The 26,017-nt window shown below is 38.4% G+C and overlaps 3 protein-coding genes and 3 long non-coding RNA genes across 11 annotated transcripts in view; 1 reads left to right on the forward strand and 5 right to left on the reverse strand.

Moving 5' to 3' along the window:
- Positions 1 to 4,395, reverse strand: part of cep112 (centrosomal protein 112) — a 105,370-nt gene extending 100,975 nt beyond the window's left edge. For all 4 annotated transcript variants that reach the window (XM_004071678.5, XM_078951578.1, XM_020705326.3 and 1 more), the window contains exons 1-4: positions 4,261 to 4,395; positions 3,844 to 3,948; positions 2,908 to 3,098; positions 2,620 to 2,783 (exon numbers count right to left, since the gene is read on the reverse strand). In XM_004071678.5, the coding sequence (XP_004071726.1) occupies positions 2,620 to 2,783; positions 2,908 to 3,098; positions 3,844 to 3,943 (455 nt within the window). In that variant the 5' untranslated portion in view covers positions 3,944 to 3,948; positions 4,261 to 4,395. The remainder of the gene's footprint in view (positions 1 to 2,619; positions 2,784 to 2,907; positions 3,099 to 3,843; positions 3,949 to 4,260) is intronic.
- A 1,030-nt stretch (positions 4,396 to 5,425) lies between these two features.
- The window catches only part of prkcab (protein kinase C, alpha, b), a 111,389-nt gene continuing 90,797 nt past the window's right edge, over positions 5,426 to 26,017 (forward strand). For 2 of the 3 annotated variants that reach the window (XM_011478214.4, XM_004071449.5), the window contains exons 1-2: positions 5,426 to 5,723; positions 5,848 to 5,879. In XM_011478214.4, coding sequence (XP_011476516.1) covers positions 5,557 to 5,723; positions 5,848 to 5,879 — 199 coding nt within the window. In that variant the 5' untranslated portion in view covers positions 5,426 to 5,556. The remainder of the gene's footprint in view (positions 5,724 to 5,847; positions 5,880 to 26,017) is intronic. The other variant, XM_078951581.1, reaches the window with a different exon arrangement.
- LOC101159993 (uncharacterized) lies at positions 6,016 to 7,722 on the reverse strand. Its single transcript, XM_004071450.5, has 4 exons — positions 7,566 to 7,722; positions 7,433 to 7,488; positions 6,137 to 7,232; positions 6,016 to 6,067 (listed from the first exon to the last, which is right to left on the reverse strand). Exons 1-3 carry the CDS (start codon positions 7,586 to 7,588, stop codon positions 6,139 to 6,141), a joined length of 1,173 nt encoding a protein of 390 aa, XP_004071498.1. The 5' UTR covers positions 7,589 to 7,722; the 3' UTR covers positions 6,016 to 6,067; positions 6,137 to 6,138.
- LOC101160660 (uncharacterized) lies at positions 9,128 to 10,814 on the reverse strand. The gene is made up of 4 exons (XR_013657763.1): positions 10,630 to 10,814; positions 10,501 to 10,553; positions 9,242 to 10,435; positions 9,128 to 9,175 (listed from the first exon to the last, which is right to left on the reverse strand). It is a non-coding gene; the product is annotated as an uncharacterized LOC101160660 (long non-coding RNA).
- LOC101160239 (uncharacterized) lies at positions 12,629 to 14,306 on the reverse strand. Its single transcript, XR_013657762.1, has 3 exons — positions 14,166 to 14,306; positions 14,015 to 14,067; positions 12,629 to 13,944 (listed from the first exon to the last, which is right to left on the reverse strand). It is a non-coding gene; the product is annotated as an uncharacterized LOC101160239 (long non-coding RNA).
- Positions 18,671 to 21,592, reverse strand: LOC101160909 (uncharacterized). Its single transcript, XR_013657764.1, has 4 exons — positions 21,455 to 21,592; positions 21,333 to 21,379; positions 18,802 to 21,256; positions 18,671 to 18,721 (listed from the first exon to the last, which is right to left on the reverse strand). It is a non-coding gene; the product is annotated as an uncharacterized LOC101160909 (long non-coding RNA).

Genomic DNA, 26,017 nt, shown 5'->3' on the forward strand with positions numbered 1-26,017 from the left:
ACAAAAATAAGTTCACACACACACATACTTATGCATACAAACTAGGCCGGTGTGGGTACCGGATTGACTCGGGCTGCCACATCTTCTCGGGGTCCTTCGACCAATGCTGACCTCACCCTACGGCAACACCAGTTGGACAAACTACTTAGCGATTTTACGTTTCCTTTGTAAAGGAACAGAACAAATATGTTCTGTTTATGCTTTAAAGAAGAAACAATGGCAATATAAACTTATTTTCCAATTTGAGCAAATGTATGACTGTATAAAAACAATATTTATTTATGGTGTGCAGTCTGGTTTAATTCTCCCAAATGTCAGTTTTGCTTTTTTTTTATCTCAGAAAAAAACATCGTCATATTGATAACTATAATCAAAAGGAGCAGCCTACAGTCCAAAGCATTAATCGAATTCCACACTTGGAATTACAGAACTTCATCGGATTTAACAGTTATGATTGCAAAGTTTATACTTCCCGTTTAAAACTTGCTGAAAGCATTAAAAAAGTAATTAAAAAAACAGCACTTTTTTTGCTCAATTCTTATTTGTTCTTCATGTTTTATCAAAACAAACAAACAACCAAAATTTTTTTTTCGATGTAATAGTCACCCATGTTTCTCACGAATAGCGGAAAATTATTATACTGTATACTGTGTACTATCGTTCACTCGTAACTGTAACTGACCAATCACTATCGTATACGTTATCGTGCCAACTTTCAGCCAATCAAATAGTGTAACGTCATCATTGGTCGAAGGACCCCCGAAGGACCCCGAGAAGATGTGGCAGCCCGAGTCGATCCGGTACCCACACCGGCACAGTATATTGCAAAATTATCGCTGTCACTACATCAAGCTGTGCAGTATGCATATCGCAAAAGACGGCGAAAATTGCAATAAATGGTTACAATAAATGTGCTAAAACAATCTTATAGCAGTTTAAAGTATTTAACAAATCAAATAAATCCAGTCATGCATTTAACCAATCAGATGGACCCCTTGACGTTGTTGACTAATCGGATGGAGCCCTTTTATGTTAGATGGTCGCTTCCTTTGTAGATGAGAGTCATTAGGAGTATAACTTTGAAACTGTTGCAGTGAAATGGAAGTGATGTTTTTGTTTGTCTTGCTATTTGTTCATTTACCGCAAGTTATATTGTTATCGCAATATTGATAACTAATATTGCAGATTGCAAGTTTTCCTCAAATCGTGCAGCCCTCATACAAAGCAACACATGTAAAGCATTTCATTGTGGTCAAATGTGAAAGAAGGGTAACACCCAAGAATTAAAGGTCATCATCAGAAAAATCTCTATAGAAAAAGGCAAAAGAAACAGTTCAAGCTGACTGTGAGTGGGATGCATTTGGCTCAGAAGGTCGTACTGCAAAGGTAATGTGGTAATACGTAACTTGCAACAGTTTTTTTTTAGCATTTCTAGAGCAAAACTTTATCTGTTTTATTCTGGAAAAGACTTGAAAGCAGCATTCATGGATGCATACAAATTTGTTTTTAATAAATGTTGTTCTTAAAGATGATTACGGTTTTTTTACAGGTTTTTACAGCCGTTTTATCAAATAGCACAAATGACTTAAGTCAACCTTCAATCAACCTCTCAGCATTTTGAGAAACTTTCATCTGTAGTAAGGCTGTTGAAAATTACATTTAACTGAACTGCCTTCAAGTAGCACTAAACATTTTTTCCAACACAATGAAGTTTTCAAAATTGCTTCTCTGGAAAAAAGAAAAGAAAACAAAGCCTCATTCAACACAAGGAGGACCAAAGGTGATTAATACAACAATCTTCTGACTCTGTGCACGTAGTTCATAAAATAGAGAGATTAGAAACTTTCAGACATAAATCTTAACCCAACAGTGACAGCAAATTTAGAAGAAATCCTCCACCGCTTCTAGGCGTGTCTCTGGAATTGATTTGCCTTCCTTTGATGGACAGGGCAACCAATCAGGAGCTAGGTCCCACTCATTTAACTTTGATAGGCGAGTTTGACAGATAAATGTGATTTAAAATAAACTCTGCTACACTGGATCATGAATCGATAAATAAAATAGTGAAATAGTTTCATGTATTTCTTACATGAAATCAATCGGCATTTTCTCATTTATTATTATTTATTTTAACTTATTTAATTAATTCATGTTGTATTCATTTATTTCAATCTATCTACAGTTGAAATGAATTTATTTGGCTTCAAACAAGTAAACAATAACTTCACTGTAAAACTCTTAAACTAGGTCATCAATAATTAGAACATGGTAATAAAAACTTTTCTGTTTTGTTCTCCAAAAATAGCCTTTAAATGTAAAGTGGACCTTAATGGATGGATGAATGGATGGATGAATAGATGAATGGATGGATGGATGGTCGGTCCACAACTCAAATTTTAAGGAATAAAATGCATTGAGACGATGGATATAATTGAAATGTATTAGAAAAAAACATGACTTAAATCTGAACATGACATGTTGGTTCTCTATGTGTAGTTTCTCTATCACCATCGACCTAGTCCAAAGTGTAAGCCTTAACCAAATAATCCCTTTTCCTTAAGTACATCTACTCTGACAGGTCTGTAAGTGATCACAGCAAAACTATACATTGTGAAGTACCTGTGATGAGTTTTAACAGGTGTAGAGCTGTATTTGTCCTTAAGTAGATCCATAACCAAACTATTGTCTGCTGAGGCACCCAGTTCTCCTGTCACCCAGTCAGGAAGTTCTCTGCTGTTCGTCCCCACAGACTGACCAGCCAGTGGTTCTCCGAAGTAGATGGACTGTAAATGTAGAGTTAATCGGATTGAAAAGACTTCTGTTGCTTTATCACCAAAACACAAGGCACAAAAATAGTTTTTGAAGAAACAGCTGAGAGTGCGGTATTGTTAATGAGATGACTCTTACCATGTAGGCAGGGAGAGTCTTGAGGGTTCCAGGTCCAGGCTTGCTCGTGAATGGACCCTCCAAAAGCCCTCTTTTGAGCATATGAAGAAGCAGACGAGCATACAGGTTGCGGTTTCTCAGACTCGTCAGACCTGAACCACATGATGCTGGGTCGCACAGCTTCTTGATCCATACTGCACAACGCTGGCGTTCTGGCAGCACATACAAATGAAAAAATTAGGATAAAGTTAGAACTTTTAAATACAATATTAATTCATCATAATTTGTTTAAATTAAACAATGCTTATATACATAAAAACCACAAATAATGAAAGGCTTTAAGGTTATTTTTTAATCATGTTAAATAAGTTCATACAATACACGATAATGTCTATACTATATTTGTCGACTTAAGTTTAAAGCAATTATGAGACCTAAAAAAGGCTGAGTATAACTGCTAGATAATGAATTGAAATAATTTTGATTGAATTGAATATTGATTGATTGATTTTAAAAACATGTTTAAAACTATATTTTTTGGGTTATGAAATCGTATTTTCATACTACCAGTAATATAAACTGAACACATGTGGAACATTGATTAATGAAAGTTAGAATTCGTAGTTTAAAACTACCTAAAAGCAGTTTTTAGGATACAAGAAATTACTTTACAGGTGAATCATTAAATGGATTTGGACATCATTTTTCCCCCTTAGAGTTTCCAATATGACATTCATTGTAAACCAAGACTTTTTTATGAAGGTGGCACTTTTTCTGTTTTTAGTAAGATAGCACATTTATGCATTTATGTAGTTATGTATTGTTTGTATGTATGTATTTGTTTATTTATGTGCATTTTTTTATTTCTATCGTTTTATTTCTATCAAGTTAAACTGGATGCGGTTCTTGTTAAAGCTTTATTTTGCTCGGGTAAACAGGAACTATATCAATCCTTACCTGTTCTGTTGGGGTGTTTCAGGACGTAGGGCTTCATGTCCAGCAGAATGTGGTCAAACTCTGTGTCGAGCCTTTCCGCTGAGTCTTCGTGTGTATTCATTGTGACTTGATTGGGGGAAAAAATACAAAAAGAAAAATGTGGTCAATAAATAATAAAAGCCAAATTCATTGGTTCTGGGGAAAAGTGTCTTTTTCTGAAGACGGCAATATCATTCATTCATTGCCATGGTAAATATTAATCGACAGCCACACGAAAGTATCATCAAACTTGGCTAAGCTAAGGCACCTAAAAACGCGTACGGCTTTTGTTTATTTTTTTATCAGCTTCTATAATCAGACAACAATGTGCTCAAGATATAAATAAAAGACGCCAAAATGTAACACGAGGTAAAAAAAAAAAAATCTAAAAAAATTTACCATCAGCATAGATTTCACCGCTCAAGTTGGTTCAAACTTTTGCGTCCTCACTTTACGACACATCCGTTTCCGTGGCGACGCGTTCTTCTTCTTTGGTCAGATTTTTTTCAATAAACTTTATTGCACATATTCAATTGACAGAAATTCTTATTTAGTTGCACAATAATGAAACAATTGTTATTATCAAACTCACATAAGAGCAGACTTGGGTGATCTTGGAGCTGTTGCCTCTACTGCAGCGCTTTGGTTAAAGGGGGTCATTTTTGACAGGGTGTGGACAGAAAGAGGGGGAAATAGACAGCAAATCCAATTTAATTATTTTGCGCATTTTTTTTTAACTTTGTCACCTGACCTAGTTATTTTTCCCTTTTGTCATGTTCATGCATTTTACTCCCCTGTCAACATATTCCTGACGTTGTATTTAGTAAGTATTAAAAGCCATTTTAACTTTTAATACCAACCCTGCCTCTGAAGTTCCGTTTGTGCCAAAACTCAGAATACGCTTTTTTTGGGGGGGGGGGTGAGTGGGTGGGGCTCATTTGTGATTTACCATATATGCTGAAACTTATTAAAATCCGTCACATTTTTGCCCGTTTTTTTTAGCCTACTTGAAAATTGATCGTCATATTTAACGTATTTTTTCCCCCATTTCAGGTCACCACTGAAACAGCAACCACCCATTCAAAAAAATAAACTGCTCGTTGTCATTTTACCCGAAACCTCGTTAACTACACCAAATGTCCACGTGATGGCGATCAGAAACTGGTTTTAGATATGGTCTGGATGTTTGCTGCTTTCAAGTCCTTCGTGCTTTACTTTTTATTCATTAAAAGGATTGAAAATGTGGTTTGTCTAAATTGGCAATAATCACATTTTTAGATTTGTTCTACATTTTCACTTTAACAATGTAACATGTAGCTATCCTATAAAAATTAGTGTATATCCTATGTAATAGAATACACACTATTGCAAGTAAACTATTGTGCTCAATTTTATGCACTGTTAAAGTTATGCAAAACTGGGGAATGGAAAGCAAATGTATGAATTTCTATAGAAGAGTTACAGCTTGAGCGTCTAAAGGGCAAAGTAGGGAGAAAAAAAAAAACAGAAGCCATATATCCCCACAGGACGTAACAGCACGCTTCTCCAACGTCATTTTGAATGAAAAGACGCGCTCAGCGCTGGACCAGAGAGGCGTGAACTGTCAACAGCAAGAGGAAGGCAGCCCTCTCGCTCAGAGCATCACAGGCGTCGGGGATTACAAAAACTTGATTTGTCATTTTCGCCCTTCTGATTATGGCTGACCATCTTTTACATTACAATGACTCCGCCGGGGTTGGAAATAGATTCGCGCGTAAAGGGGCTCTGCGACAGAAGAATGTACATGAAGTAAAAAACCACAAGTTTACTGCGAGGTTTTTCAAGCAGCCGACGTTCTGCAGCCACTGTACGGACTTCATCTGGTGAGTTCCATGATGCAGCCTTTCAGTCACAAGACAACGATTTATCCCATTTCTGCTCAATTTAGAAAAATTTAATCATTAAGAATCTCAGTTGAGAGAATGTATAATGTACCTTTTCTTACAGGGGTTTCGGGAAACAAGGATTTCAGTGCCAAGGTAAGGCATACATTTACATTTTGATGGACAGCTGGAGGGTCAATAGGCTATAAATGCAATTGGTGGAAACCCAGAAGAAAACAACAAATGTCATTTTAGCAAAGTAGATTCAATAAAAGGCACCCATTTACACAACTGATATTTAAAAAAAAAGTTTTATTTCTTTGCATGTACTGGTTTGTCAGAACCTGAAAATATAGAAATTAAGGGTAATGAGATTTACCAAATTTACTCAAGATTAAGACTTAAATTTTTACCTTTAATGTTTGCCCCAAGAGTCTTGTGCTGGCCTTTCCATGGCATCCATCATCTCTGACGCTTCATATTCTGGAGTATAGGCAGTCTTGGTGAGGAGAACCCTTGCTCTCCTGTGCCCGTTTTTGGTGTGGACGATGCGTTTCTTGGGCAAACTTTGAAGAGCTGGCTGGCTGACCCTCTCAAGAACCTTAATTTTCTGGTTGCTGGTCACCAAGTTTTGCGGCCAGCGGCTCAGTCTACCAGCACCAGAAAAGGGAGAACCCATCATCCGATCTTTGGCCAATGTGCTTTGAAATGAAGGTTTCCACAGTGGGACAGAAACAGTTGAAGGTTTCCAATATGAAGGCAGAGCCCACATTGCAAAGTTGTCAGACTGGCCATAATCTTTAGCACCAACAGAGTCATCATCTTGAAGTTTAGCGTGTGCAGAGGGGTACAGGAGAGGACGTTCCTGTTTTAGATTACGGTCAGGTGAAACCCCAGCATTTCCAGAGTCGTAATGAAAAGCTCCTTCTTGAAGCATTGGAGTTTTATTGGAGCCACCTCTGCTTGAACTGGAGCCAAGACCAACCTTTGGGAAACTTGGAGTTGACACACCCACTTTGCCACGAGTTTGGCTCTCAGCCGGCCAGGACTGAGAATGAGGTGGCACCATAGAGAGAGATGTAAAAACTTTGCTTGGGACCTTTTTACGTGGATCAATTGTCCCAGCAAAATCATGAGAAACCGGTTTTCTGTTTGTAAAAGCATCCAGTGGAGTCAACTGATACTGGATAGCAGCTGGAACCAAACTGACCTTGTTGTCTTGGCGTGAGGGAAATGAAATTGGCTCGTTATGCTTCGACTCCCATTTCATTGACTCACCAGCAACAGCTTTTTCTTTGGGAGCACCAAGCTTGTTGGGAGGGCTTTGTCCAGTAACAGCTAAGTTCTGTGGCTGTGTCACTGAAGGTTTGCTGAAGCTCGTGTAGAAGTGGCTGGACGGCTTACGTTTTGAAACTTCTTCCGTACCCTCATCGAAGGAGAGGGAGTTGGGGAAGTCGTCCACATGGTTAACCAGGTTTCTGGAGGCAGCTTGGAGCCTATATTCACCCCCTATTTGAAAAGGAAAACACTTTAACCACAGGCAGTAAAACTCTGCAACATAAAATGCCAGTGCAGCACACAATAAACCACCTCTGGAATTAAATTCAGCCAACCAGAACCTGCAAGGGCAGGAGGTGTTGGATAAAAAGCAGGATACTCCCATTTCATTTTAATAGTAAGAATCAAATTATTAAAGATGATAATGTTACCTGTGGCATCTGATACACCAATACCATTGGTAAACAGCAAACAGGTCCAGGAAACCCTGCAGGCAAAAGTCAAAAACATTAAACTATAATCAAAATGACTAAATGAAATAGTTAAGCTTAAGATGATCCATACCGCAAAATTAGTACAAAAGCCATGGCTGTTAGCTGAGAAGACACCTTGTACTCCACGATACCTCAGCTCCAACCAAGCAGACAGAATCTGGACCAGAGCAAAAACTCTGTCTCTTAACTGACCATCCTGTAGCTTCTCTTTATATATGCTTCATACTTGTTATTCAGCTGGGCCAATTACCAACAGGTACTCAGAGAAAAATTAGTTGTCATTGCTAACAGGTGTGATAACTTTTCAAGTTCCTGTTATGCACTCCCATCCAGTAGGTGGCGGAACCGCCCTGAGTTGCAAAATTTAATCAAAAATCACAAAAAGAAGAATTAACACAGACTTCTGATCCAAGGGTCCAAAGTCAAGTCTTATTTAAAAAACATTTCCACCAAAATGTTAATATTTCTCTTATTGTCCCTTTGAACAACAGCAAAAACATGATTTGGTTTGGTTGTTAAGGCTGCAACTCTTAAGTATTTTATAAATGGGGGTATATACACATGTGAACTGTAGTTGTGCTGAGTAAATGTTGACATGAATGTATGTGAAGATTTTTGGAGCCAACATATGTTTGTAACACTTGAGTATGTGTAGGCAGGCCCCGCCCCTTTTGACTAACATTTACACCAGACAGTAATAATCCTCCAGCGTCTTGTTGCTTAATAACTGTATCCCCCACCCACCTCCATCCTCCAGATTTCCTTAACTCCCCTTTTTCTATGCCCTTAACCCCCTAAGTTACAAAAGGGGTTTAAACAAATACACAACTTGTCAGAACCCCCGGTTTAAGAATGTTACATTATCCAGCCACAGTTTTGAACCAGATGCCTGGTCAGATGAGCAAAATGAAGGGGTTAATGTATACATTTTTCTGCATCATAAAGCAGAGGAGTAAGACTTTGGAACACCCAGTTCAGTTTTGTCAGGTTTTATTTAAATGGCAGCCCCTCTCCCCCAGTCTCATCTGGATTTGAATGAATTCTTAATGCAGTTTTAAATCTTTGTCCATAAGAAAAAGGCTACAGGTTAAAACAAATTTCATTGGAAAAAGTCTTTAAAAGATTCATTTTTAAAAACTGAAATGGGCATAATTTCTCCCACATTGCATCCGTTTTCAGCACAGAGCAAAAAAAACAAAAGGCATTCGTGTTTTTTTTTTTTTAATACAAGACATCTAATGTTAGAAAATTATGCTCAAGTGCAGATGTATTACAAAAACCCCCATGTTGGTAGAGCATGCCCATGCATTTTACTGTAGTTCGTTCCCTTGCATATTAAAAATGTGATAAAGCAGGGATATTTCTCATCTTTAACCATTTCAACATACCTGAGACCAAAGGAAGTTTTCATAGGCAGATTAAGGACTGCCTCAAGCTTGAGGTTGAACATTGAGAAGCCTTGCCCCCCCCCCTCCCCTTTTCTAAGTTCAGTTATTATCACCACTTCTGCTAACCATTTCAATAAGAGTTGAGCTTTTAGGGTTATAGGGTCTAGGCCAACTTTTAAGACCATGCAACATCTGTTTAAAAATAAGTTTAAATGGAGTGTGGTATTAAAAGACAAGAAGCAGGTTTGTACAAAACAATTTATTTCAAAGAGCACCACTTCAAAGTTGGAACCTGAAAGAGACAATGTTTAGCTGCATCAGTGAAAAAGTTTAAAGCTGCACAAAGATTTGTCATTACCTTCAAGTGTTCCTTAGAGTTTGACACTTTGTGTTGGTCTTTTAGAAGACCTCAATACTGTGGCATCCTTGATTTGTTGCATCTGATGATCTGGAGTGTAAGTTGTTTTGGATAAAACAAACCTTCCCCTTTTGTAGGCATTTTTGGAGTTGATGATGCGTTTTTGAGGCCTCATACTGTTAACTGGTTGGTAAATTTTGCTTTTCTTTGAGCTGCTCACGGACTTTTGGGGCTTAAAGTCCATTTGAGGAAAGTCAAAGTTCCAGTTGTCAACCATTTTGAAGAAGGGGATCATCCACTCGTTGCTTACTTGGTTTTCTGTGCCATCAAATGGAGTTTTCCACATTGTAGATGCATGATCAGTGGGTGGTCCAGCATCAATGAAGTTGCGCTGGCCACTTTGATGATCAGAATCTAAAGGATTTTTCATTGGGAGCTTCCTTTGTAAAACTGAGTTCACAGTGTCTTGCCCGATAAAGTCATTCTGCTGACCAAAATGGCTGCCAGTGTCAAAGGACACATAGTTTGGAGAAGGGTTAAACATTGAAGGACGAGGTTGAGGTTTACCACTTCCAGGTGAGCTTGCATCCACAGTGTGACGGCCAGACGCTCCCTCAAACAGGCTTGGAATTGTACTTGAACCAATCCTTTTTTGACTGGAGCTATTAGAGACATAGCGGTACTGAAAAGGTGACAGGGGTATTTCTTCACTGCCAGGATTTGCAGGTTGCTTCGACAGAAGTCCAGGAGAAGCCATAGACCAAGAGGTTGAAGTGTGGCTTGGCTTAAGGTTTGCCAGAGGGTCATAAGATCCAGTTCCAACAAGGCTTATAGGGGCTGGCTTCATGCCACTGAATGCATCCAATGGGCTTCCCTGAGGCTTGACCACAGCTGGCTTGGTCAGTGTCAAATCAACAACTGGATTACCAGGCTTTAAAGGAAATGTGATTGGTTCAAAGAGGTTTGAATCCCACTTTCTGGAAATACCATTGAGAATGTTCTCAACATTTGGAATACTTTGAATCTCCGGTAGTTTTCCAGGTTGAGTATATTGACCATCAAAACTAAAATATAAAACTGATGTTGGTGACTTTGAGTGCCCTTTGTTTATGTCATCAAAGCTTAATGAGTCATGGGCATCATCTTCATCCATCAGGAGGTTTGTTGTGGAATAGGCAGGCCGATATGGAAACCCTTAAAAAAAAAATTATATATAAAATTAGAAATTCAAGAATAGGAATGATTAAAAAAGGACATACCATTTCCAGCTGAAACATAGAGGCATTTTGACAGTATAGAAATCCAGGAAACCCTGTAAAGAAAAAAAACACAAATAAACATTTCTTTTTAAAATTAAAAGTAAAAGTTAAAAAAAAAAAACAACATACCACAAAATAAGACAGAACACCATGGCTGGTCACTGAGAAGCAACCCCCTGGACTCCTCAATCACTACAGCTTCAGACAATTATACCAAACATGTGCTGTTAAAAAGAAACTGTCTTAATGCCTTGGCTCTCCACTTCCCTTTTATACCCTTACTGCTTGTTCCTTCACAAACTATCATCAGCTGCTGCTTCTGCACAGTTAGTGGTCATTTTAAACAGGTGTGGAACCAGAACATTACCAGTTCTGAGATGAGAAACAGAATTTCATTAACTTGTCATTCATCCCAACATGGTTTGCTGCTGCAGTTCAAAAAGCAGAGAAGAATGAGAGCAATGTGCAAAAGAATGAAGGGTGTTCAAAATGTGCAAAAATACAAATACAAAATGTGCAAAAATAGAAAAAGTAATAACTTATGTACACTATTATGACATAACGTACGTTATGCGTAATAATAAAATTAAATAAATAAAGTAAAAACACAGAATATACAGATGGGCTATGGATGTATGATAAACGATTGGTACATGCATATTTAAACTGTGGCATTGTACAATCTTACAGCTGTTGGGATGAATGACTTGCAGAACCGTTCCTTCCTGCATGGGGGGGGGGGGAGTCTGCAACTGAAGGAGCTGTTCAGTGCCTCCACTGTCTGATGTAGTGGGTGAGAGGTGTTGACCATGATGGATGTTAGCTTGGCCAACATGCTCCCTTCACCCACTTCCTCCACAAAGTCCAGTGGACAGCCCAGGACAGAACTGGCCCTCCTGACCAGCTTGTTAAGTCTCTTCCTGTCCCGGTCCGTGCTGCCTGCTCCCCAACAGGCCACGGGGTAGTGGATGACAGAGGCTAACACAGAATCATAAAAAGTCCTTAAGAGAGGCCTGCACACTCCAAAGGACCTCAGTCTCCTCAGAAGATGGAGGCGACTTTGGCCCTTCTTATACAGGGCATCTGTGTTGTGAGTCCAGTCCAGTTTCTTGTTGAGGTGAACACCCAGGTACTTAAAACTGTCCACTACCTCAATGTCCGAGCCCTGAATGCTCACCAGTGTGTATTGTGGTGTTTTTCTCCGGAAATCAATCACCATGAATCACCATGCTATGAATAAAGTAGCAATGCTAAAAGGTTTAATATTTTTACTTTGCCACCAGCAGAAGAGTTTACCAACTTGCCAAACAGACAAGTATTCCCACCATCTGTCCATCCTGCTGATAGATTCTTTTTCCCCCTCAAATATCTTTAAACTACAACCCCTTAGAACACTTAGGGCATATCATTTATATTTGATTATCCTCTTTAGATTAAGTTGCCAATAGCGGACTGCTTCTAAAGTAAATGTGTTTCTTTTAGTCCTAAAATACCACACATCTTTTCATTAATGTAAAGTTACTCAAAATTTAAAGTTTAAAGTTAAATTAGCAAAAATGTGTGATGTGGCTGTACTTGCACTGTTCATAGTGGCAAACTTCAATACTTCAGTTTGAAGCAACTTTGCACTGAGGGTGTTTTACCCAATAGTCTTTTTTGCATTTCAAGTTAAGGAAAGTTATTCAAGAATTGCCATCTGTTCTACCCTGCTGGATGATAGTGAAAGTAGCTGCATGTTTAAGAAAATGTGAATTCTTGACAATTTTAAAATACATTTCCCACAAGTTTAGTAGATTGAAACTGACCAGTTATTACTTGTGCTTTCGAGGCCACTCTTAGATCTGATTTTAGCCACTTACTTTTAATTCCCCAAACAAAAATTTTAGATTTGTTTAGGGTTACCAGTTTGAAAGTCACTTCAGAGGTTGGTCAGCAGCCACCTACTCTACTTTCATAGGTTTTGCACATTGTTGGAACAAGTTCCTCCACTAAAGCAGGAAGCTCTCATTTATCATTTAAAGTAACTTCGGTTGGGACAGCTCATCTTGGAGCATTTTAATTAAGTTTCTACAACAAAACACCATTGCATGAAGCTCAGTACCCATGCTTTCACAAATGAAGAAATCGCTTTTGTAGAGCAAATAGTTTTATTCTTCCCAGAAGAAACCTCAGTAACAAACCTGCAAAATAATTTGTTTACAGATTGCCCAATGTAAAGAGCATTAATACTTTTCAGGTGATACAAGTTTCCAGTAAGCATTCCTTAGAGTTTGATGTTCTGTGGCCATTTTCTTGGTTGTCTTTGAATGGGCTTCAAAACCATGGTATCCTTGATTGGTGCCATTTGGTATTCTGGAGTGTAAGCAGTTTTAGACGTGACAAACCTTCCCCTCTTGTAGCCATTTTTAGAGTGGACAATCCGTTTTTTTAGAGGCTTTAAGCTTCTGGCAGGTTGGTAGACCTTAGAAACCTTGTCCATCTGAACACTGGCAGAGTTTTGTGGCTGGTAGCTTGAGTGAGGAAAGTCGACGTTCATGTTGTCAAAAACCTTGGGAAAAAAGGAAAACATCCAATCTTCATCAGCAGTGTTCCATGGAGTGGTATAGCCAGAGGATCCCAGATCAATTGAGTTTCTTTGACCAAACCTTTGAGGTTCAGCTGAATTTAAAAAGTGCCTCATTGGGAGTTTCCTTTGTAGAATCCAATCTCCAATCGATGGTCTATTAACATCATTGCTCTCACTAGACCACCTACCAGTATCCAGAGATGGGTAACTTTGAGAGGGTTTTGAAGGATAGTAGGGAAGGTTTTGCTGTGGTGTTGGGTCACTTGCAGATGAGGATCCAGCATCACCTGTATTAAAGTTGAAGACTTCCCCAAATAACTTCTCATTTGAACCAGAGTTGCTTGGACTGGAGACAGTGTTGGGCTGTTGGTAATGAACAGGGGTCATTGCCATTTCACCACTTCCAGGAGCTGCAGGTTGCTTTGATTGAACTTTAGGAGGAAGTAGTGACAAAAGGGAGGAAGTGTGGCTTGGCTTAAAGTGCATCAACATCCCAGCAGAGCCAGTCCCACTGGGGCCACTGTAGGCATCAAATGAGTTTGTCTGAGGTTTGACCAAAGCTGGCTTGGATGGGGTCAGACCAATCTGGTTGCCTTGGTTTAAAGGAAATGTGATTGGCTCTACAAGATTTGACTCTCTACTAAATAGTGCCAAGTTTGGAATATTTTGATATTCAGGGAATCTTTGTCCAGATGGCACCAAGTGCAGTGGTTCTCTTACTGAGGGTTTGTTGAAGCCAGCATAGAAAGTTGTAGTTGGCTGGTCAGTTGAAGCCTCTTCATCCAAGTTTCCCTCATCAAAAGACAGGGAGTTAAAGCGGTCCTCTTGTTGATCATCCATAAGATTAGTTACAGCATGCGTAGGTCGATATTGGGCCCCTGGACACACACAAAAACAGCATTAGAGTTGAACAGGAAAGAAATGTGAAATATACAAAAAAATAAGTACCATTTCCAGCTGAAACACAGGTGTACCTAAACAGCAAAGAAATCCAGGAAACCCTGCAAAAAAAAGGGAAAAAAGAAAAAACTAATTAATTGACATACATTTGACAAAAAATGTTATTGAATTATAACCTCAGACAAAAGGTAAGCCATACCACAAAACAATACCAAATGCCATGGCTGGACACTGAGACGCAAACCCCTATGCTCCTCAGTCACTGTGGCTTTAGACAAGGAGCTGGGGAGAGTATACTCAGACATGTTTTCTTTCCCCTTTATATCTTAACCAGATTATCATCAGCTGGTGCTGGTTGAACAATTAGTCCTCTTTTTAAACAGGTGTGAAAGGTGAACTTCACTTGTACTTTGCAAGGGAAAAAAAGACATAAATGTAAAAAAATGAAATAAAAGTGAAAATAAAGTTACTTGTACCTTACAGTTGCTTTTAATTTGACATTTTTCAATAAAAAAAATCCAGATATTTTTTTTTTGGCTGTAAGTAATTTCTGTTTTGCAATGAACGCATGTCTCAAAAGATCTGTAAATGTAAAGGTTGAGCAAAGTGGTAAAAAAAAAAGTTAACATAAAAAATGAAACAGTGGGAAAAATGGTATGTTGCACCCATTTGGTTTTACAAATTAATGTTAATTGAATTAACATCAGGATTGCATTTTATTACCAACGGTCATCTGCTTTTGTGTGTAAAGTCCAGTTTAGGACAGGCAGGCATCAACCACAAAAATCAGGCTAGCTCCCTAAACTAATTTTCACAAAACATAGCTCTAATTAAAGCTTGGAAAATTCTTAATCTCGTAGTAAATTTAAATATTTACTATCTCTAAAGATTAAACTGTAAACAGTGCAAGAACTGCGCCTTCTAGTGTTACAGGTCATTGCTGTCAAATTAACAGCTTTTAAATAAAGATGATTTTTGATTTTGCCCATGTGCCAGAATCTATGTAACTGAGGTTGTAAATGCTTGTCACCCAAGCCCAGAAAGGAGGGGGAGTGTTGAAGTTCAATAGCTTGAATTGCTGATAGACTTCACAAGGCGAAGTAACAAAGCTCTTTTCCTATTAAAATCACCTCAAAGAGCGTAAGAAAAACTCCCTGTAACACACATGCAAATAAAATGAGGTAAGCAACACCATGTAAAAATCCACCATAATGAAAATAAATAGTTAGAAGCAACAAATGATCTTTTATTATTTTTGCATTACACACATGGTAAAAACCTCTCAATTGCATTCAGAAATTACATTTAAACAGACGATTTCATCATAGTCCTTTGAAAATAATAAGGCTTCTCCTCTCAGCTGGCATCTTTGGCTGATACAAGAAATATTTTTTTAACTTAAGCACAGATGCAAAACAGAGTAATATTACCTGTTAATGGTCTGGCACAGCTCCAAATGCTCTCTTCAGTGTACAGTTTATCTCACTGGGCAGAGGGTGAGCACTGCATATTCTAGCTGAGCTGATGTTATTAAGGCAAAGGCAAAGGACATTTGCACGTATTTATGTCCAAACAGCCCAAAAAGGGATGGAAATTCATGTTGATCATACAGATTACGCACGTCCAAGGCTTTCGTTCCATCCGTTTTTGTGCTGTGCTGGTTGCTTGTAAATACGTCTGAAAATAAAACATTAGAAAACATCAAACATTTATTAAAGATATATACATCGATGAACCAAACTACCATGCTACTTGCTATTACCCACACATTTCACGCTTCCCATCCTGATTTCTGTCTATGAAAATCCAATTACTATCCTGTGATTATTCCTCTTGATTCCTTTTATTTTGTTGTCATGGTTTTAGTAGTTGATTGCAAAACATTGCAACCCCTTTTGTGATTCTTTGTGTACTTGTTTGGACCTCTTCAGTTCTTCACTCGGTGAGACTAAATGTAAAGTAATGGCGCACGTGTGTCAGTCACATTGTATGTCAAGTGATGGCCAATCCAGTATTACATTTCAATAGCAGGAGCCCATAACTATATTAAACACAAAGTGTTTTTTTTCTCTCCATCTGGCAGCATAAACGTATCATTTTCTAACATTGCTCTTGTGCCGTTTATATTTCAAACAAAAAATGTAAGATTTTTTTTTCCCCAAAGATTTACAGCACCATGGTAAATGTTTTAGCTAAAAGATGACTTTCATTTGTTTTTGTGGTTACCTTACCCTGACTACTTAACTTTTAATCAATGTTTGTGAAATGAAATATTTTGAGGAAATGTCTTTAATTCATATAGACCCCTAACTGGATAAGCAAACTTTTCCTTTTTACCAAATGTTTACATTTATGATTCATATCCACTTTGAAATGAAATATAAAGTGTTGTGGTTTGCGTCACATTTATGAATAAACATGCTGTGAAAAGTTACTAAAACACCAATATCTTGAGTAAATATGAATGGCAATTTATTCCTGCCACTTTTACCAAAAAATATTTAAAAAATACATTCACCACTTTAACTACAATGTTAAAAACACTTGAATTGTTCAGATTCAGTTAAGTTTAAATTTAAAAATGTTTATACAAAAAGTTGCAATGGAATGCAAAAAAAACAATGAACACAAAAGGCAAACAGTTTGTTCATAGGTTGAAAAACTATAACCAAATAGTCTTCTTGGGCGGCAGTGGCTCAGGCGGTTGAGCGGGTCGTCCAATGATCAAAGGGTCGGCGGTTCGATCCCCACTCCCCCCAGCCAACTGTCGTTGGGCAAGACACTTCACCCTCCTTGCCTCCAGTGCGGCTCCACTGGTGTGTGAATATGTATGAATGCCCCGGTGATGGTCAGAGGGGCCGTAGGCGTGAAATGGCAGCCACGCCTCTGTCAGTCTGCCCCAGGGCAGCTGTGGCTACAACAGTAGCTTACTGTCACCAAGTATGAATGAGGAGTGAATGAATAATGGACACAATGTAAGCGCTTTGAGTGACTTGAAAAGCGCTGATAAATCCAATCCATTATTATCTTTCTGTACCGATTCCAAATTTAAAAATGAAAGTTTATGGTTCAATTAGGGCTGCACGATATGAGGAAAACTTGCGATATGCGATATGAGTGATCAATATTGCGATAACGATATAATTTGCAGTAAATAAACAAATAGCAAAACAACCAAAAGCATCATTCCCATTTGACTGCAACAGTTTAAAATGTATACTTCAAATGACCCTCGGCGAGGTAGGATACAAACATTTAACATAAAAGGGTCCATCCGATTGGTCAAATGCATAAATGGATTTATGCTTCGTTAAATGCTTCAAGCTGCCATAAGATTGTTTTAGCATATTTAAGGTAACCATTTATTGCGATTTGTGATGACTTTTGCGATATGCATATCGCACAGCTTGATATCGCGATAACGATAAATTTGCGGTATATTGTGCAGGCCTTGGTTCAATTTAAATAGCTCCATTGAAAAAAAAAAAGTTTATTACGCTAGAGTTTAACCTATTTGTTGAATATTCCATTTCACCTGAACTCCTTTTTATTGACCAACAGAAATGAAAATCAATGCAGAATTAGCTTTGTCCCTTGTGCTATCCCATGACCCCACCCTTACATTGACGTGTTCTCCCTACCATGACAAAGGTGGATAAAGGTGCAAAGATTTCATGTAATCCATGGACACCAGTGAAGATCACAAATTATTGAAGAAAAAGGTTCAGCGCATTGTTTGCGGGGTCTAGATCAGTGTTTTTTTTAAACAGTGTGCCGTGGGAAATTGCCCTCATTAACTGTTCTAACATTTCCCATCTCCAGGAAATCAGCTCTTTGTTCATCCAAACAGGCCCTGATAAAACACTAGTACAGTAGTTACGAATATAAAAGATCATAAAATTATTTTTTCTTTGTGATTCTATTAAAGACATTTTGATAAGAATGACGGTACCGCGATTTAGCTGCAACTAAAGCTGTATGCGGAAAAGTCCCACCCCTTTAACTGTCTCCGCCTATCATTCTTGAAGACTTTATCACATGTCTGACCAATCAGAAGTGGCTAAAGTCTTAACTTCCTTGTTCCAATTTAGCTCAAAAAGTCACTCAGTTCTAACAAAAATATCAGCCAAAGCTCGTCTTTAGCAGTGTCCAGTTTCCAGGGAATCCGGTATCAAACCATGGAACAAAACAATGAAGCTCAGAGACTTTCTGCCCTTTTGCGGCAGATTTCACACTACATCTCCCATGATGCATTGGGTTTAAGTGACAGCGCCTCGGCATAGTCCTTTTTAAACGGCTTGAACACAGTTTTTAACTGTTTAACTTTTTCATTTTAGAAAATAAAAAGCTGCAACTTCCAGCTTTTTCTGCCACAATTGTCACAAATGCACGTCAGATTGCAGTGGGGGGGGGGGGGGGGCTGTAGATCAATGCAGAGAGTTTTTGCTTTTTAATGCTGGTGTGCCACGGGATTGTTTTAAAGTGTGCGTGCCTCAACAAAAGGTTGAAAAACACTGGTCTAGATGACCCAACTCCCAATGTTCAAGTTCCTAGGATAGCACAAGGATTAATCTTTGTTAACTTCCCTCCTCTAGGTCTCATTTATAGTAGCATTGTTTAACAGATTGTCCAAGACTCCCCAAAAGGCACTCCCCATGTACGAGGTGTTGTTTTGCCGCTTCCGTTTGCACAACGAGAACAACATTTATTACAGAAAACAAGTTTTATTCTTTAAAGGGGATTGCAAAGGTTGATCTGCAAAAAAAAGAGAAGGGTAAATGTGAAAGAATGCAAACAAGTCACACTTGCAAGAGAGAGAAAAAAAACAAAGTCACCTTCATACTTTAAATGCTGATTGGGGGTATTTTGGTTGCATTTTGAAAGTGTTCATTGCCATGGTATCCTTAGCTGGTGGGATTTTATATTTAGGATCATAAGCAGCTTTGGATAACGCCAATCTTTCTCGTTTGTAGCCATTTTTTGAGTGGATAATACGCTTCTTTCCAGGTACAGCACTTTGTTGTTGATTAGAAACATTTAAGGGATCCTTCTTGATTTTGGCCACAGAGTTTTGTGGCTGGTAGTTCACTTGTGGAAACTCAAGGTTCCAGCTGTCGAGGACACCAGAAATGGGAAACATCCAGTCCTTACTCGTTTGTGCTCCTGTGCTTTGGAATGTAGTGTCCCACATTGGAGAGGCAAAAGCTGTTGATGGCCCACCAGCAATGAAGTCACTCTGGCTGTAACTTTGAGATTCTGGAAGAGACGTTTTCTTTGGGGGCTTCTGTGGCAATAAGTCCGCTTTTGGTGATCCATGAATGTCATTGTTTTGACCATACCAACTTCCTGGTTCCAGGGATGCATATTTTTGAGGGAGTTCAGCAGGCATGGGTTTGGGGTCAAGAGCAGATAAAGCTCCACGATTGCCAGAGTTAGAGAAACCATGTCCCGCTAAGAGATTTGGAATTTCAACAGAACCACCTCTGCTTGGATTGGAGCCATACTGAAACTTCTGGTTATTTGGCAAAATCACTGCTTCTGGTCCACCACTCAAAGGTAGTCTCACTTCCAAGTGAGATGGTGCCACGGGTGGCGATTGGGAGAAAAGACTTGGTATGTAATGTTTACTTGGACTTTGGTCCAAGCTTGGAGACACCAATTTGTTTGCATAAGTGTCCTGGGTCCCTGAGTGGGGTTCGATCAGATTTGGCTTGTTCCATTTTGGATCAACCATGTAACTGGTTCCAGCATCAGTGTTGTAGTTAAGAGCTCCCTCGAAGAGAGTTGAGCTTTTACCTGTATTGGTTCTGCTCTGACTGGAACCAGTGTCAAGCCTTTGGTAATTTGACAGTGATTCAGCTGGATCACTTCTGAAGACCAATGGTTTTTCAAATGGAATGCTTGAAGCCATGGACCAAGAATTTGAAGAATGGTCCGGCTTAAAATCTGTTATTTTGCTTCCAGAATCAGTTCCACTCAAACTTTGAATGAATGATCCATGGTTTGTAGGCGCATCTAGTGGCTTTGATTGGGCCAGGACAAAAGACTGCTTTTTCTGCGTTAAACCAACCAACAGATTTGACCCAGTGTCTGTGCTATAGTTACCTGAACCAATTCCACTTTGACTGGAGCTGAGTTTCTGGTATTTGACAGGTGGCACAGGTCTGTCACTGCCAGAGGTCACAGGCATCTTAGACTGGTACCTGGGAGGAATCATGGAGATGTGGCTTGGCTGTAGAGGTTTTTGGAGGGGATGGCTTGTTCCACGTTGGCTTGGAGGGATGAGTTCTCTGCTTGTATAATCTTGTAGGTTTGATTGAGAGTCAACTGGCTTGGGCTGCATCTGAGCAACTGCATGACTGGATCCAGCGTTGTAGTTAGAAGCTCTCTCAAAGAGTGGACTTGAACCAATTTTGCCTCTGCTGGAACTGATCTTCAGGTATTTGACAGGTGGCACAGTTTTGTCACTGACAGAAGTCACAGGTTGTTTAGACTGCAAGCTTGGAGAAACCACAGACAAAGCAGAGGATTGGCCAGGCTTTGAGGCAATCCTGTTGATGGCATTGCTGGTTTCACCTCTTCTTAGGAGGTCCTCTGTCCTTGAATTTAGAGCTGGTAAACTTGATTGAGAGTGGACATATGCTGGCTTGGGCTGCATCTGACTAGATCCAATGTTGTAGTTAGAAGCTCCCTCAAAGTCCGGACTTTGGCTCTTGCCAATAGTCATCTTGCTTTGACTGGAACCTTTATCAGGAGTCTGATAATGGACAGATGACACAGTTTTGTCACTACCATGGGTTACAGGTTGCCTAGACTGCAAGCTAGATGAAACAGACCAAGAGGATGAAGGATGACTTTGCTTTAAATTAGTCATTTGGGCAGCACTGCTGGTTTCACCCAGTCTTGGAGGCACAGGTTTGACATTCATAAAAGTATTCAGCGTATTTGACTGTGGAAGGACAATTGGCAGTTTGGACTGTGTCTGATCAGCCACCTGGATGCCATGGTTTAAAGGAAATGTAATTGGATTAAAAAGGTTAGGCTTCCAGTATTTTGACCCAGCATTAACCATCTTTTCTAAATGAATGCTGCTCTGCATCTCAGGTAGGCTTTGTCCAGTTGGGCCCACATTCAGTGGTTCTCTTGAGGGCATGTTGTAACTGGCATAGACATCTGAGTTAGGATTACTCATCTCCTCAGCTTCCTTATTTCCCTCATCAAAGGACAGGTGAGAGTCATCATCATCAAGAAGAAGATTTCTTGTAGGCTGTGAAAGACGATAGGAAGCCTCTATACAAGGAGAAGAAAACTAAATCAGTTTTAAATCAGTGCCCTCATTGACATTTGATAAGATGTGAATGCTTACCACTGGTTGAAACAGTGCCACTTTTAAACAATAAAACCCAAGAAACCCTATAAATAAAGCAATGTGATTATCATAAAACAATTTTGATACATTTGAATTATTTTTCCATCAACAATACATACCACAAAATTATGCCAGGAGCCATAGCTGTTATCAGAGACCACACACAAAACCTCCCAGAGGCTACAACTTCATGCAGTCCCTCTGTCCTACAGCTCCCTCTTTTCATCTCCTCTTTATAGGTAATCATCAGCTCCTGCTCAACTAGTTAGTGCCAATTGTTCCTCATTGGTCACAGCTTTGAAAGTAGTTCAACACCAACTAGTAAGGTAAAAGCCATTCCTGTAAACATTACACTTGAAATTATAACTAATATTTGTTTATTTGGTGAACTATTGTGCTTCAGCAATAAGTTTTGCTTAATAACGTTTATTTTAAACTAGCGTTGTCTTATATTCTGCTTAATATTTTTAAGAAATCTGAATTTTAAGGCAAAACATGGAGACAGTGGGAGTGTAGACTATAACAAAGCTTAAATGGATATGCTATGGCAGTTGAGCATTTACAAATCTTTGTAAAGGTATTGTTTTTGGGAACATTCATTTAATTTTATGCTTTCATAAGTTTTATGACAATTTATGTGGGCTAAAATTGGGAATAAATATTACCTGCAACAGTGTATCTCCTTGAAAAACCTCTAGTGCCCACATTTTTTCACTGCATAAACAAAGTGCACTGATTTATCCAAAATATTCCAAGAACCATGAACACAAAGTTCTTAGTCAAGCTGTGCAATAGCTGATTGCTGAATTTTATCAAACACATCTGCGGTGGTCTCTTCCAATTGTTCTTCTCAATTATAATATTGTTTTGCATGAAACTGACATCCAGAGCTTTTAGTTCTCAAATCAAAGTAAATGGTGTATTTAAGATAAGTAAGCTTCAAGTGTAAAAAGTTAATTTAAACCTCAATTTTGTTTCCTGAAATAGATCTACCCTGAGCCTTTTTTTTCACTGTTGTAGCAGTATTTTTCTGTTTTTTTCTACATCATTAGCCAGCCTTAAAAGATTGACACATTTTACTGAAGATAGACTGGAGTGAAATGCTCTTTTGCGGTTTCAGGGCACCTAACAAATGACCTCAATGACTCTAAAGTATAAAACACTCACAAATAAGCATCAAAAAGCAAATTATTTATGCATCAAAGTGATTCAATAATTGTATTTACAGAAACACTTCCCCCTTTTAAATTACATACTTGTATTATGTTTGTCAAATAAACACAAAAAGAAACTTACCATACTTCCAAATTGCAACAAAATAATACTAACAAAAACGCCTGTGTAAATAATTAAATGACTATGGAAAACCCAAAAAAAACACCTTTGCTAATAAAAGCAGCCAACAATGTTCAAAGTTGGCACAAAGCAATAAAAATATTATTATACCAACACATGTACAGGTACGAAATGTGCCAAAACTTCTCGTGATAAAAAACAGAGTAATTTTAAAGAAATTTGTAGTTTGTCAGCACTCAGGATTCCCGTTCCAAGCATTTGTCTCAATGCATTGTATCTTAATATTTTGCTGTTCCTGTCAACCATTGTTTCTCATAAAAACACAATCATTGTTGGAAAAATCAGTAGTAAATTTACATCTTTTTTAATGCTTCCGTAGAATATTCCAATTCTATGGCTTGGGCTATTTTGCTGTTTCTTACCAAACTAAAAAATACTTTTTACATTTTTAACAAAAGGTCAGAGATTAACCTGAATCTAAAGCAAGAGTGCCTTAATTCTTGTTTAACACTAAACTGTTAAATTTTTACTATCAAAAAGAGAACATGTGAAAAATGTTAAAATAGTTTTGACTTTGACAAACAATTTTGTCATATATTTAGAAAATGTGTCCTTTTTTCAGCTTCATATTATTTTTGTCACAGCAGAAAAGAGTGGTTTCTTCCCACCATGGTGGATGCTCCACTCTTCCCCCTGTGGCTTTCCCTGTTGCTCTGCCTTTGAAGTCTGGTGTCTGTGGAAAATGACTGTACCATCTGGAGGGCTGAGAACCTACTGCTAGGAGGAGAGTCCTGACTCTCAGAACAAGAAAGTTGAGAGATGAATAACTATACAGTTGAGAGAAGATGGGAACGAGGAAGACCAATGTGCAAAAAAGTTAAAAAGGAGGCGAATGGAAAAGTATATGGCTAGTAAATCATAAAACCTGGAAGGAATTCTACTTTGTTTCAATTTTTATGCATCACTGTTGCAAACCTTAAATTAGATGGTGTAGAATTAAAAAAAAGATTATTATGTCTTGTGATTATTATGTCAGCATGCAGATCATACATTGCAATGGTGCTTCTGTGGGAACAACTGTAATACAGGTCCCCCTTTTTGAACTTCTATTAAAAGTGCATTTGCATATGAACTGCAGGAACTATCTACTTTCCAATGAGTGGTAATTATCACATATTTAGCGCCTGCACAGATGAGAGCGCTTAGTGTAGGTAGCTCCGCCTCCCTGGAACATTTGTTCCCACAGTGGGTGACATGTTCAACCAAGACTTATAAGTCTTTAGCGAGTGACTGTCACTGAAGCCTAATGGCGGTGTAGGTGTCGGAGCCAATCATTTACAGAGTAGGGGCAGGTCTCATTATGCAGTCAAGAGGCCAAATTGTAAGTTTGAACGCGGCATTAACCCCTATACGTTACTTCTAATGTCAACAATAAAACAAGAAAAATTTGATGTACATCGTTGATGCCCAGTTCTTTTTAGGATTTTTTTGGCTCACCTCTTTGTTTTTTGTAACTTTCATTCTAAAAAAAAATGAATCTTAAGCTTATTTTAATTCTCAAATAATTCCATGAATTAAAAAATTTACCAAAAATATTAAAATCTTCCCCTTCATACTTATTTTTGCACTTTTAAAGTGGTGCAGCTCAGCCCTGAGGACATTTTTTTGACCACTGAAAAGTCCTGAAATCACTTCTTTAGTATGTTAGAAAATTATTAAATCTTCTTTAAGCTAAGTGGCATTAATTAACACCAAGAGTAGAAGCTTAGCTGGCTGAGTAATTATGTATAATTCTGCCTCTGCTTGTCTTTGGTGCACATTTAAAATTTCCCGTTGTGCTGCTGAGTGTTGGCTCCTTCAGAAGGCCCCTCCCTCCTTTACCTTCCTCCTGTCTATCACTCTCCACTCCTTTTTTTTTATGACTCATGTCTATAAGCTATTTTTTATATAAACGTGGTAAACTTTGTAATTTATCTTTACCTGAATATGCTAAAACAACCTTAGACATTTGCTTATATGTCATGTTTTTTTTTTATCCCTCTGCTACTTTTTGTTCAAAGGCCACAAAGTCACAAACTGTCTAGAAATATTGCCACTGTCTTGCGAAGTGGTATTGTCAAATTGAATTACACAGCCTTAGTAACAGGTTCCCAAATGGGTTTTTAATCTGCCAGCTAGCACCCATAAAAACAGGGTCTCGCAAGCCTTTTTGCTGTGTCTCTTTAGGAGGTTTGACACATTTAATAATAAAAACAATAATAATGGATTTGATTTTTCTGCGCTTTTTCTTGGTGCTCAAGGGGCTTACAATTTGTCCATTATTCATTCACTCCTCATTCACACCTGTGAATTTTCATTGTAAAGCTGACAAAAAATAACTACGCAGGTTAAAGAGGTGATTATGGGCAAGAACTCAGGCAGAGACACAATGGGGTCAAAGAGTGAGAAGCAAACAAAAACAGCCTATTTCTTTTTAACCTTCCTAATTGTAGTGCAAATCCAAAAAGACTTTGCATGTAAAGGCGCAAGAGATTTGTTTCCCTCAACAGTACATTTTAGCATTGAATTTTGGCTTGGATGTACTGGATAAGGAGAAACCACTTTGTCTCTGTGAATGATTGTCAATGAAATACAATTGATATTGGTGGTTAATATCTGGATTATTAATTACGCCATTGCTGTCGCTGAGAAACTGTTATAAAATGTGTGTCATTTTTTGGTCCAAAAACTCCTGAGTCACTCCTAGTGCGTATCAGTTCTGATTTTTGGTAACCATTGGAAACACAATAGAGGCTTCAAGATGTGGGAACAGCGTCTGAAAGCCCCATCCATTAAAACATTCATGATGTTGCTCACAGAAAACCATTTATGACACGACATACTGCCAGGCATGCATTCAGATATTGTGCTTGTCACAGTGTAAATGCCAGAAGAAAATTCTGCATTACCAGGGAGATGTTTTAGACTTTGTTTGAACTTTATAAATGGACTTTAATGATGTGCAACATACTTTAGGAAACATAAACAGCTTCTAAGATTGAAAAATGTACAAATTTAATTGCTTTCCTGATTTTTTAGCAATATCACAAAAAAGTGGCAAATTATAAAATCTTTCCACTTTTACAACCTCTCTATCATCAATTACTAGTGTAAAGTTTTTTCTTGCCAGATATGTGACTAAGGTGTGCCAAGGTTACTATGGTAACCATGCTTGGCCTTCACTCCACCTGTTATGCTCCAAATATCTGCCAACAGTGCCCCAGGCGAGCGCTTTCCCTTAAAACCCAATATTACAAAACACAGCTTCCTCCAAGTAATCCTTAAATGATGATTCAACACAGGAGCGTGGCATTGCCTCCTCTGCTTCCATTTATTCAAATAAAAGA

Source organism: Oryzias latipes, chromosome 8 (assembly GCF_053564925.1).
Source record: "Oryzias latipes strain Hd-rR chromosome 8, Olatipes_Hd-rR_3.1".
Taxonomy (NCBI): domain Eukaryota; kingdom Metazoa; phylum Chordata; class Actinopteri; order Beloniformes; family Adrianichthyidae; genus Oryzias; species Oryzias latipes.

Excerpts from the sequence above, each read along its gene's own strand:
- LOC101159993 (XM_004071450.5), bottom strand. The coding sequence starts at position 7,588 with ATGGCTTTTGTACTAATTTTGCG. Across the intron at positions 7,489-7,565 it reads GCTTTTGTACTAATTTTGCG|GGTTTCCTGGACCTGTTTGC; the intron begins GTATGGATCATC and ends TTTTGCCTGCAG. Across the intron at positions 7,233-7,432 it reads TGGTGTATCAGATGCCACAG|GGGGTGAATATAGGCTCCAA; the intron begins GTAACATTATCA and ends CTTTTCAAATAG.